At 34.7% G+C, this 13,866-nt stretch overlaps 1 protein-coding gene across 9 annotated transcripts in view; it reads right to left on the bottom strand.

Annotated features, from left to right (window-relative positions):
* The window catches only part of FAM135A (family with sequence similarity 135 member A), a 128,254-nt gene that overhangs the window by 24,338 nt on the left and 90,050 nt on the right, over nucleotides 1-13,866 (bottom strand). For 3 of the 9 annotated variants that reach the window (XM_082731295.1, XM_082731293.1, XM_082731294.1), the window contains 4 exons: nucleotides 9,174-9,247; nucleotides 7,476-7,630; nucleotides 4,908-7,263; nucleotides 3,491-3,651 (listed from right to left, as the gene is read on the bottom strand). In XM_082731295.1, coding sequence (XP_082587421.1) covers nucleotides 3,491-3,651; nucleotides 4,908-7,263; nucleotides 7,476-7,630; nucleotides 9,174-9,247 — 2,746 coding nt within the window. The remainder of the gene's footprint in view (nucleotides 1-3,490; nucleotides 3,652-4,907; nucleotides 7,264-7,475; nucleotides 7,631-9,173; nucleotides 9,248-13,866) is intronic. The other 6 variants (XM_082731297.1, XM_082731296.1, XM_082731301.1 and 3 more) reach the window with 3 other exon arrangements.

Here is a 13,866-nt window from a genome sequence, read left to right as displayed (position 1 = left end):
TATGGAACATTTTTCCATTTCTTTGTGTCTTCCTCAATGTCTTTCGTGAGTACTTTATAGTTTTCTGAGTATAGATTCTTTGCCTCTTTGGTTAGGTTTATTCCTAGGTATCTTATGGTTTTAGGTGCAATTGTAAATGGGATTGACTCCTTATTTTCTCTTTCTTCTGTCTTGTTGGTGTTGAGAAATGCAACTGATTTCTGTGCATTGATTTTATATCCTGACACTTTACTGAATTCCTGTATAAGTTCTAGGAGATTTGGAGTGGAGTCTTTTGGGTTTTCCACATATAGTATCATATCATCTGCAAAGAGTGATAGTTTGACTTCTTCTTTGCTGATTTGGATTCTTTTAATTTCTTTTTGTTGTCTGATTGCTGAGGCTAGGACTTCTAGTACTATGTTGAATAGCAGTGGTGATAATGGACATCCCTGCCGTGTTCCTGACCTTAGGGGAAAAGCTTTCAGTTTTTCTCCATCGAGAATGATATTTGCGGTAGGTTTTTCATAGATGGCTTTGATAATATTGAGGTATGTGCCCTCTATCCCTACACATTGAAGAGTTTTGATCAGGAAGGGAAGCTGTACTTTGTCAAATGCTTTTTCTGCATCTATTGAGAGTATCATTTGGTTCTTGTTCTTTCTTTTATTTTTTTATTTTTTATTTTTTTTTAAAGATTTTATTTATTTATTTGACAGACAGAGATCACAAATAGGCAGAGAGGCAGGCAGAGAGAGGAGGAAGCAGGCCTCTGGCTGAGCAGAGAGCCCGATGCGGGGCTCGATCCCAGGACCTGGGATCATGACCTGAGCCGAAGGCGGAGACTTTAACCCACTGAGCCACCCAGGCGCCCCCTTTCTTTTATTAATGTATTGTATTACACTGATTGATTTGCGGATGTTGAACCAAACTTGCAGTCCTGGAATAAATTCCACTTGGTCGTGGTGAATAATCTTTTTAATGTACTGTTGGATCCTATTGGCTAGTATTTTGGTGAGAATTTTCGCATCTGTGTTCATCAAGGATATTGGTCTGTAATTCTCTTTTTTGATGGGATCCTTTTCTGGTTTTGGGATCAAGATGAAGCTGGCCTCATAAAATGAGTTTGGAAGTTTTCCTTCCATTTCTATTTTTTGGAACAGTTTCAGGAGCATAAGAATTAATTCTTTAAATGTTTGGTAGAATTCCCCTGGGCCTGTTCACTTTCTTTTCATGGTTTTGTAATAGTTGAATAGAAAAAAAATTCCAGGGGGCACCTGGGTGGCTTAATTGGTTAAGCACCTGCCTTTGGCTCAGAAACATAATTCCATTTAAATAACTTAAAGAAGTTTAATTACAACTTAAAAGATATCTATAAATATTGAAAATGTATTAGATGTAACACATAAATTAAAAAATTATTATCTTTAAAAATTAGTTTAGTGGCTTTTTGGTTAATTCCTTTCGGTTTAATTAGGAATATAAACATGTTATCAATTGCTGAGTTTCTACTTTACCCTTCCAATATTTATATCTTTTAGGTATTTCATGCATTAATAAAGATAATTATTTTATTCCTGATTTTATAAGGAACATCACTAGTGTTACAAAGTAAATGTTTTCCACTGGCTGAGAATGTATATGCTTAATCTCATTAATAAATTGCATTAGTAATCACATTGAATAAGTCACATTAATAAATGCTATTTAAAACTTAGTTTGGTGCTTAATTGTAAAAATTTTATCAATAGTTTCTTACTTGATTAGTGGATGTAGGTATATTTTATTAATAAATTTCCTCACATATATTTACCTTTGCATTCTGGGAATTAAATCCTAGTTGTTATAGTGACTTAATACATTGATTCAACTTGCTAGAGGTTTTTGGAGACCATTAAAAATTTTGTTATTTACTTATCTGTTTACTTGTTTCTGCAATATTGCTAGAGTATTATTAACTGTATTTATGTCAGATTGGCCAGCTATTCTTTGGGATGTGGGTGTGATATCTTTTCCAGATTTGGTAACAAAGTTAGGTTAACTTCAAAGAATAAAATGAGCTGCATTCCATAATTTTTCCCATTATTCTGGAACAATTTCTATAACAAATTATATAACAATAAGTAACGTATTTCTTAAAAATTTCAAAGAAGAATATGCCAGAGATTCTACTGGGCCAAGAAATCTTTCTTGGGTGATAATCCTTTGAAAATTTCATTACTTGCAGGGGAAGAGGTTAGTATTGGAGACATTTTATTTCTTTTATTTTTTACGGATTTTATTTTATTAGAGAGAGAGAGAGAGCACACAAGCAGGGGGGAGAGAGAGAAAAGCAGGGAGCCCAATATGGGCCAAACCCAGGGTCCTGGGATTATGACCTGAGCTGAAGAGAGATGCTTAACTAGGCACCCAGGCACCCTGAGATAATTTTATTTCTTGAGAGTCAAGTTCTTCTTTGTGTGTGTGTATGTGTGTGGGTGTTATGTTAGTGACCATACAGTACACAATTAGTTTTTGATGTAGCTTTCCATGATTCATTGTTTGCGTTTTACTCCCAGTGCTCCATGCAATACGTGCCCTCCTTAATACCCATCACCAGGCTCACCCAACCCCCCCACCCTCCTCCCTTCTAAAACCCATTTGTTCCTGGAGAGTCAAGTTCTTTTGTTAAAGAAAAATCTTCAGGGGAGCCTGAAGTGGCTCAGTCAGTTAAGTTTCTGCCTTTGGCCCAGGTCATGATCCCTGGGTGCTGGGATCAAGCCCTGCGTCAGGCTCCCTGCTCACAGGGAACCTTCTTCTCTTTCTCTTCCCTGCTCATACTTTCTCTCACTACCTCTCTCTCTCAAATAAATAAATAAAATCTTTTAAAAATTTTAAAAAATCTTCAATTTCATAACAATTTACTAGCTTAGATCTGTGTTTAGTATTTTTATGTCCACAAAAATCTTTCTTCAATTTCTTCTTATAGATTTATATCATAATGTAGTAATAATATGCTAGTCTAAAGGTATTTGGCATTTTCTAACATAGTTCCTAATCTAGAAAAAACAGTCTGTTGAATAACCAAAATAGCTGCCACAAAACTAGAGCACTAAAGCCAGGTATTCAGGATTTAAATTGTACCCTAATAAATTAGTAAATCTTCAATTCTTAGTACTGATTTCTCTAGCTCATAAGGTTTAAAGCTTCAGACTAAACGGGCATCAGACTGACTATCAAAGGGAGACAAAATGATTGCCATGAGGTGACTGCTGAGAAAACCAACAATAGAAGACAGAAAAACCCAAAGTTAAAAGAAATAAAATGCTAGTATATGGATGGATGTCATTTCCAAGGAAAATTTACTTAAAAGGAAATATAACATTATACTTAGCAAAGTTAAGCATATTTTGTTTTAGAATGTATTTAAGATTTAACCAATTTAAAATATTTTCAGTCAAAGATTAAGTTAAACTAGATGAAAAGAAAATATATTGAGTTGCCATGGGTTTTATCCACAGACAGGACATACCATCTAAACCATGTACACAGACAATGAGATGTACACCATCTTCAGAGCCATCCTCTTCTTCCATGCTAAAATAAGGGACTGAGGATGCCAGCAGAGGAACATCACTGTACATGAACCCAGGGAGTTGAAGTTGCTTCAATTCTTCTTTTGCCTGGAGGAAGCTGAAGCAAAATATTATAAGAGATACTCCTTACTAAGTTTTATATTCAGTTTTTAGAATGAAAAAGACAACATGCTGAATTTAGGAAACAGCAGAAGAGTAATCTTTGGTTTTAAAATAATGAAAATATGTGCTTTTTAATCTTACATAAATGGAAAGTAAGGAGCTAGTCTACCTAAAGTGTAACACTGAGAATGGTAGTTACAGTTCTTAGTAGATTAAACTATTAATCTACTAAGTTATTAAGTTATTTCTATTTTTCCTCTAGAAATACCAATAGAAAGGAACAGAACCAGGAGGGGGATATGACTACATATAATTGGTGACGTATACTCATTTTGAATGAGTAACAAGTCTAAGCAACTTGGGGTTGCAAACATCAAAAATTATTAACAATTTTAACACTGTATCATTTGAAATGATAAAAGTAAAACTCACGGAAGCTGATGAATTCTACTAAATGGAGTAGGGTACTCTGGATGAAGACATAAATTGTTCTTATCAATAACTCAGAAAAGTCTGAGGTAGCCAGCAGGTGGTATAACCTTCAGTCTTCTAGCATATTACAGTTCTTTAATAGGCCATTATCACCTCATCGGTTTCACTAGCTGTGGGCACTATGAGGTCTTAGTTATATATAGAAATCAGAATAATCTAGGAACTTGGAAAATCTATTATAGACATGCCTAGATCTTTCACTCTACGGATTATAATTCCAATTGGAATAAGGTAGTAGAATAGTTTGAGAACCAGTGCCATGCTAATAAACCTCTATCATCCTCAAAATTTTTCTGAGTATTGAACTGGTCCATGAAATATCGAGCCAGGAAACCACAGATTTAGCTGAGATAACCTGGGTCTGGTAGGTGGAGCAAGTTTCTACTAATTTATTATTCATTATCTAATATTGCCACATGTACTTGTGGCAGAACCTAACCCATCTGAGAGTTAATGGTGGAGAAATGAGGTACTGATGAAAATAAGAGTTTTAACCCCAGTTATTCCATACATCTAACATAACCACTGATGGAAAATTTGTATCAAAATGTCTAGCTTATAGAACAAGACAGATGGAGAACTACAGGTCTTCAAAGAGCACACTGAATTCATTTCTCCATTTTTAGAAAGGTAATCAAAGAAGCACTTTTTGTATTACAGAAACCAGAAAACATGAAATAGATTATCAGAGACATAGATACAGATAGATTTTTTTATACATACATTTGGTAGCACATGTTATGGTGCTCCATTACTTACGCTTGAATTTGAGGCTTTGGTGAATTCTCATACCAGGAAACTGATGAAGTGAAGTTGTTAGAAGTCCTACATGGCTGTTTTGTAATGGCATCAAATTTACTTTTAGAAGAACACTTAACACTACAAGGAGATTCTCGTGGTGCAGATGGGAAGGACAAACAACCAGAAGTACAGACAGCAGGCATATTTACACCATCCTTCAGGTAGTCACTGTTTATTTTTTCAGAATTTATAAGTCTTTCTTCTAGTGCATCTCTGTTTGTATAGTGAGCATTTACTTTTTCATCCAAAGCTGAATAATCTGCTTCTTCGTAATACCCATTTTGAACCATTTGTTGATCCTGCTCTTCCTCCTCATCCTCTTTACCCTGTTCCTGAAGAAGATCACTAATTTCTTTTTCAGAAATTTTCTTCTGAGGGCTAACTGAGTTGCTATAACTAACCGCACATATGTCAGAAATCTCCGTACTGCTGTGAGAGCCAAAATAATTTTCCACAAGCCCTTGCTTTACCATATCAGGACTGGCTGAAAGAGGATCATTTGTACCCAGGTGAGTTTCATTTTTAACTGTTTGGGCTTCTGAATTTATATCTTTGAGATTTAAGGTATCGCCATTTTTTCTTTTCACAGTTTCCTCTTCTCTAACTTCTGTATTAGTAGAAACAGAACCTGAAACAGCACAAGGGGTACCTAAACAAACCAGTGTTGAGTTTAATGTAATTGCTGTCCCTGAAGAGTTACTAGATTTATCAGGACTCTGGGAGTCTTTACACATAGTGTCCAAGTTAGGTTTGGAGATGCAACTACTTTTCACATCACAGGAAGTATGTTCATCTGAAAAAACAAATTGCAAAGGGTCTTTAGTGCTTGAATTTAAGGAATGTATTGCTATAGTTTCATTGTCCAAATGCCCTGAAAATACGACACTCTGTTGTTGCAAAATAATACTTGATTTTTTACTATTGTCGCATTTTGGCAATTCAACTGGTCCTAGATTTAACACAGTTCTGCTATCACTTAGGTGGCATTCAGGCACAACAGATTTCTTAGAATTTTCATCAGGTGACAGTTCATCATCAGAAGGCAGAGAGTTTATGGATGTCAAAGATGACTGTATTTCACTTAAAGCACTTGTACTCTCAGTACAATGACTTCCTAATGAAAATTTTACATTACAATCAGGTTTCACCAAAAGCTGAGGAAATAATCTTTCGTTATTGTAAGGACCTTGTCCTTGCACAGTTTCAAATACTACATCAGGGTTTGGATGTGTTGCAAAAGAACTTGGTTCACTTTCAACACCTGAATCTGAAAATCTAGATGAGGCATACGTGGCATTATTATCTGGTAACTTAATTGTATCTCCACTTACTACAACATGATATTCTTTTGCAGAAGCAGGTTGGTTACTTCTTAACTTAGCTAATGAGTCTCCAATAGAACAGCACTTTGCTTCCTGCAAAGCTTCCTTTTCAAGTGTTATTTCTATAGATTTAGATTTACCATTAGATTCTAAGGACTCAAAGTTGGGGAGTTGTAAATTATCCACAAATAGTTCATCTGGTCGAAGCTCTGTCCAAGGTCCTATTTTAACAGTTATTTTCTCTCCACTGAAAGGATCCTTATCACAGGGCTTTACTTCAATTGTTCTAGCTCCTGAAGATGGGGTTGTTTGATGATCAGGGCAATCGTCTGATGAACTTCTGGATGCCACACTGTGTTCCACTTGTGAAATTTCACTATCATCCTGGGAGATATCAAGTTTACCTGAAATGGACAAATTTGCACAAAGATTTAGGCTGCCAGAGTTCAAAGGATCAAATAGGTCTGGTTGCATATTTTCAATATCTGGAGACTTTTTTTCAGTTCTCTCTGTATTTGTTGGCAAAAAGCTAGCTTCCTTTTGGCTTGTCTGTCTGACGTAGGTCTTTAGGTCAAAATTATATCCACATATTGTGGGATCCAGACCTTCCTTCTGACTATGCGAAGGATTGCCTTCAAAGCATTTAAAGAGATCATTTGATGCTGTATTTTTCAAACATTTGTAGCCTACTAAAACCACAGAATCCTTAGAGTTCTGTTTTATAATTTTTTTGGTGTTTTCAGGCTTCATTGTTTTCATGAGCTTAGTAACCTTAACCTTGGATTTATTTGATTCTTCATTCTTTCCTTTTAGAGATTTTGTTAGCTGCTTTTCACCTTCTGCATACCAAAAACTGGAGGCACCAGCAGGTCTGACTTTCAACTCTGGGCTAGAAAGTCCCGCTATAGAGCTTTCTTCAGTCTCATATTTATCCATTCTACTGGACTCTGATCTCTGAAGATTCTGTATTCCCATCCAGGGTGCATCTAAGTCTTTTATCCAAAGAAAAAAAGATTCAGGTTTAAAACAAGGTGTGAGAACTCAAATTAAGACTACATTTACTGACTACAACCTTCTAATATCCTCAAACATAAATAAAATTGGAGGGGAAAAATGGCCCCACATTAGGGAAGGGTTTTATATATATTAGGAAGAATATACAGCAAATGACACAAACTACTTACATATTTTAGATTATACTTACCTTCAATAACTGAATCTAAATACCTATCTTCAAAGATAATAGGTAATGAATGGAGATCTCCATCTAATTCACTACATTCAATAGGCAGAGGTGGAAGAGAACTGCAGAAGGAAGTATTTTTGATGGCGGTGCACATCTGCAGATGACTCTGAGCACTGAAAAATATTTATGTCAGACTATAATTTAAAAAAATTATACTGAATTCTACTTTAGAGACTCCGCCCTCTCCTCTTCTTTCCCTGACCATTCCTATCCTCTTGCAGTCCTCAAGATATAACCTCCTTAGGAAAGAGCTCTTTGGTCAGAGATAAAAACAGCTACAATGAAAATTATGGTTCGTTGACAATAAATAGTTGACTTATAAAATTATGGTTTGTTGATAAACAAATATCTATTATATTCTCCTACATATATTAATGTTATTTCAAAATGAGTCATTTATGCTTAATGTCTGAATTTACTAATTTGCTGGGAATAGCATATAAGAGAAATGTCAAAAGCTCCAACTGCCTACTAATGACTGATGATACTACTGGAAAAAATATATTCCATTCTACTGGTGTACTTAAGTTATATTGGTAAATACCATTAACAGCTATTTTAAACAAGGTAGATAACTTTCTAATGCATGATACTTTTTTTTTTTTTTATTTGACAGAGAGAGACACAGCCAGAGAGGGAACAGAAGAAGTGGGAGTGGGAGATGGGAGAAGCAGGCTTCCCACCAAGTGGGGAGCCCAATGCAGGGCTCAGTCCCTGGGATTATGACTTGAGCCGAATGCAGATGCTTAAAGACTGAGCCACCCAGGTGCCCCTAATGCATAATACTTAAAAAAAAAAAAAGGCTTTTCTTATGGAAAATTTCAAACGAATTAAAAGAATAGTGTAATAAATCCCATCACTCAGCTTCAACAATTAATATTTTGCTTTTCTTGCTTTATCTACACCTGTCCATGCCCCATACTCTATTATTATTTCCAGTTTCTTGAGGTGAAATTCACATTCTTTGAAATATATGAATTTTCGCTCTATGAGTCTGACAAATGGATACATGATACAGAATATTTCCATCTACTCAGAGTTCTCTCATGTCTTTCTAGTCAAAGTCCCATCCCGAGTCAAAGACAACCACTGCTCTTTTTTTCATTCACCATAGTTTTTGCCTGTGCCAGAACTTCATACAAATAGAATCATATATTTACTCTTTATGTCTGACTTCTTTTGCTCAGCATAACATTCTCAAAACATTCTTTAAAGCCAAAGAAAACCAGATCTAAACATACTGAGTAGGAAGGCATCTATTCTGGGTATTTTACTATAAATCATTTACATAACAAAAGGCAGTGTCAGTCAGATCACTGGTGAAAATCTGTAACATATAATGATGAATGTAAGAGATTCTGACCTGTGAAAATAAAGATACAAGGCTGGAACCAGAGATGTATGGGACCACCAAGGTTCTAGGAAGTCTGATATAGGGGGTGTGGACAATAGGAAAATATGCTTCTTTATAGGATATGGGTATTCCATGATGTAATTCATAAAATTAAACCCAACTGTTGAAATAGGGAATTTCTGAACTTTAAATTCTAATTTCTTCTATTATAAATCACATATATTCTATGTGATAAATTCTGAGATAGGTATCTTACATAAAAGGAGGTGAAATCATTTTAAGTATGGATCTGCTCTACTCACTGAAGTTCCTGGTATGCAATGGCAGCTTCTCTTGGATGTTCAAAACAAAAGAATGCTTCAGAAAATCTGCGTACCTGAAAAAATCCAAAAGGGAATATGAATAACATGGTACAATCAAAAGGTCAATTGCTGGTAGGAAAAGAAACCTCTCTCCATTAGACCTCTCATAACCACCCCTATAATCTCCATCCTCAACGTTGCCTAAGTACTGTATTTTAGTATTTCATGAAATAAAAGAAACAATAAAATGTAAAGTGAGAAATTTAGGTTTACATTATGGATCCACGATTTATCCTCTTCAAGACAAGGATTCAGTTTGTCTCATTGACCCTTATGCCTCAGTAGGAAGAACAGTGCTCAGCACACTATCTCAGCACATGGTTAAAAATGGTAAGAATCAGCCAGCACTTACATCATGCTGTGTGCCAGGTATGCAAGTAGATGCCAACTAAACTGACTAACCAACCTACTGGTATTGTGACTCTGAGGCATTTCACTTCTGAAATTTGAAAATGAGTCATCTGATACCTGATACTTGTTCTACATTTGGGGTTACTATGAAGAATAAACAGGATAATGTCTGTGACAGCAGTTTGTAGTCTGGTAAGTATATACATATGTAAGCTATTATAATTGCCATTATAACATTCATCATATTTTTCCTTAAAATAACCATATATGTGAATTGTCTTCACTCCTAATGTATAATGTTCTTTAGAGTATGAGCTATGTTTTGATGATCTTCGTTATCCCCCAAAACATTTACCTGGGTATGTTACAGAAGCAAGTAGTTGGTAAGTACTGGCTAGCTGAATATTTCTTTCATCATATTTGTATTGTGATCCTTTCATTTTTAATTATTCAAGGAAAGGCTGTCAGTTACTGGAGCAATATGAGGCAACAGTAAGGACATGGAAAAGATGTTTTGCTTGGAAGGTACAGGGAGGAGAGACATAATACATCCCAAAATTATATTGCATCTAAGATTCTTCTCTAAAAGAGAATACGAATTAAGGTTCTTTGGTCTTAAACATAAACTGGAGATATGTTTTATTTGACATCAAGATTTGGCCAATTAAATTTCTGACTTACTAAATAAACTTGCTTCCCTAAGCAGATGAGACTGGGTCTTTAGAGGAACAAGTCAGTGAAGGAGTTAAGGAGAGGATGATGTGAGAGGCATCTATGAGAAGAATGCAATTTGTGTCTGTACTTTCTATCGTTGAGAGATATTTCCCCCTGAGGGCTATAATGTGTGAAGAACAGAAGCCTGAAGCCTTCTGGATTCCTGAAGTTGTAGATGGACCTGCAACACTAACCAGTAGGTTTTCCTTCTCTCCTTACCTACTGTGATTCATAACTATCGTTTCTTTTTTTGTTTTTAAAGATTTTATTCATTTGAGAGAGAGACCATGCACAGGGGAGGGGGCAGAGGTGGACGATGAGGGAGAGGGAAAGAATCCCTGGAGTGTGGAGCTCACATGATGTAGGGTTCAATCACAAGACCCTGACATCATGACCTGAGCTGAAACCAAGACTTGGATGCTTAACCGACTGAGCCTCCCAGGCGCCTCATAACTATCATTTCCTGACAGCATCCTATCTACCAGTCTCTATGATAAGCACTTTTCATTGTTAATTTATTTAAGAAGCATTTTCTGACTCCAATAGGACCCTGAATTCCCTTCCTTCCTTTTTTAAGATTTTATTTATTTGACAGAGAGAGAGAGAGAGAGAGAGAGAGAGAGAGAGAGCACAAGCTAGCGGAGTGGGAGAGGGAGAAGCAGGCTCACTGCTGAGCAAGGAGCCCAACACAGGACTCAATCGCAGGGCCCTGGGATCATGAACCAACCAAAGGCAGACGCCCAACCCACTGAGCCACCCAGGTGCCCCTCTTTTCATTGTTATTTAAGCTGTAGGAAAACCCTATGAAGTGGATATGTCTTCATTTAATAAGTGAGGAAACAGGGACAAAGTGGTTAGTTACTTGGCAAAATAACATAGCTAGCAAGTGATTAATATTGGATTCAAATAAAGATTTAAGAAATTCCAAATCTTATGCTTCAAACCACTTATCTCTTCTGCATAAAGACTCCCTGTTAACAGAAAACCTTTCCTTTCCTCTATGCACCCACATAAAATTCTTTGTCTAATTTTTCTCCTGCCATAATTTTGTGCTATGGCAATGTGTAATGAGTTTAAGTCTATTAAATGTATTTTGTGGCCATAACTAAGGTATGACTGCCACCTGATGGCAGCACCACTTAATATGGAGCAAAAGACATATATTAAAAAAATATTAAATTTACAAATTCAAACTTAGGGTGAGTAATATAGATATTACTACTTTGGTATATATGTTTGTAAAACAAATTTTGTATATTTACTCCCAATTTTTAAAAATTCACTTATTTGGCATTATTGACTATTCAAAATTTAGCAAATAGCTAGAAGGTTGAAAAAAGCCTCTTGAGCATTCAAAATGGGTATTCATCAACACTTTACAGAGTTAAATGTTCCTTTATCTGTGTTCACCATTAAATACTTTAATTGCTAAATAGTATTCATTATAGTACAAACTTATTATACTATAAAAATATATTACAAATAGTATTTATATAATAATATGATAAAATATATAATAAAATCAGAATAGTACTTACTGTAGTATTTATAATATATAATATTTATTATTAACATAGTTGTTATAATATATTCATAATACATTTATTAAAATATTTTATACATGGCTATCCAAGTTATACTCAAATCCTCAGTACAAGATCTAAATATCTGATATATTATCTATGTGCCTTGAAGAAAATGGTCCCTTCACAAATGTTTATTCTTTAAGTTCTTAGACTGTACTTTTGGTAGGGTATTTTAAAAGCTCCCTTTATACACAAAGATGATCTATATTTACTTTTCAATACACAGCATATTAAAAGAACAAATGAGACAAAGGGAAAAGAATTACAAAATATACATGATATATATAAGTAGATGTAAGTACACTAGGCAATTAGCAGAGAACTTGTTACTGAAACAAAATATAAACCTAGATAAACCTTAAAAACATAAACCTAAAACATTCCCATAAAAACAGACAAATAGATTAAAAATTAATATAACTTAGAATACTTTAATGGAGGATCTAATATCTAGACTTTTTAAAAAAGACTTATTTACTTATTTTGGAGAGCACACGAGCTGGGAGGAGGAGCAGAGGGAGAGAGAATCTGAAGAAGACTCTCTGCTAAGTGCAGAATCCAACTCGGGCTTATCTCAAAATCCACAAGATCACAACCTAAGCCAAAATCAACAGTCAGGCACTTAACCAACTGTGCCTAGGTGCCCCTTTAGACATTTTTAATAGCATGGAATACCAGGGTATTAAACCCTTGATCACATAAATAAAATGCATAATGATAAGTCATTTTGAAAAGGCTAAATTAGGTTTGGTATACTCTATTTCAGATGGTAGGGGACCATGAAGCACATTGGAAAGTTTAAGATGGTAAAACATAATTTAAGGGAAGAGTTAATCCTTTAGGAGCACGTATCAGATAATAACAAAATGCACTTTGGGATAAACTTATTTCCTGAAAAAAATGGGTATGTTCTCTCTATTTATATATATACATATTTATATATTTATATTTATATATGTATATATTAATATATTTATATATATACACATATATAAAATCTATAATGCATTGTGCTTATATCAATAATTACAGTAACATTGGAAGTCTGCCCAAACCTTGCAAAACAGGAAGTAAAAAGTATCAAATTAAATATTATAAATAAACAATATGTTTTCAGAAAGTAGTTCTACTTTATTAAGAAAAATATAGCTTAATCTATTAAGGTTCACATATAAACAATGCATACATATTATACTGAAGGAATACCAGATCAAGAAGTTTTATAGATAAGTACCTCTTTGTAAAAATGCAAACTTCATAATGTTTTGTGTAAATAACTCATTATTGTAAAGAGATCTTTGAGTAGGAAATGATGGCTATGCAATCTATTTCAAACTCTTTCCCTCTTCTAGAGCATAAAAAGCAGTGATACAGTTGAAAATAACATTTTATGATCTTAAAATCTCAATAAAAGCTAAGAACAATTCCATGACCCTCTAGACTTGAGGTCTAGACTAGTTGCTGCAAATTAGATTCTAGGGTCCCACTAAACCCTTTAGCAGTTCTAAAGTACAAATATAAAAAAGACGCTCCTTCCACTGGCAGATGCAACCTGACTCCAGTGAAGACAAACCATATTTCAATTACCACTCTTCCTAGAAGAATGCTAGGAACAGCATACGTAACAGCCTAACCCTGTTAATTACTTGGAGAACTTAAAAAAAAAAAAAAAATTACCCATACCTGGGCCTCATTCAGCACCAGTAATTTTTAAAGTTCCTCAGATGATTTTAATGTACAACCATGGCTGAAAACCACTATTTTAACTTCTATCACAACAGAGGAATTGGTAATGGATTTGTCTTCCTGAAAACTATAAAACTGGACAAAATGCATTGAACAAATGTTTCAAGAATCAAAGAACGTGCATTAGAAATGCAAAGAAGCAGGAAAGTATAACTTACAATAATGAGATAAAAGCAATCTATAGAAATGGACTCCAAGATAATTCAGATGTCAGAATTAGCAGGCATATACTTCCT

Source organism: Mustela nivalis, assembly GCF_964662115.1.
Source record: "Mustela nivalis genome assembly, chromosome: 5".
In the NCBI taxonomy this organism is placed as follows: Eukaryota; Metazoa; Chordata; class Mammalia; order Carnivora; family Mustelidae; genus Mustela; species Mustela nivalis.
This window is presented reverse-complemented; position numbering and strand designations above follow the sequence as displayed.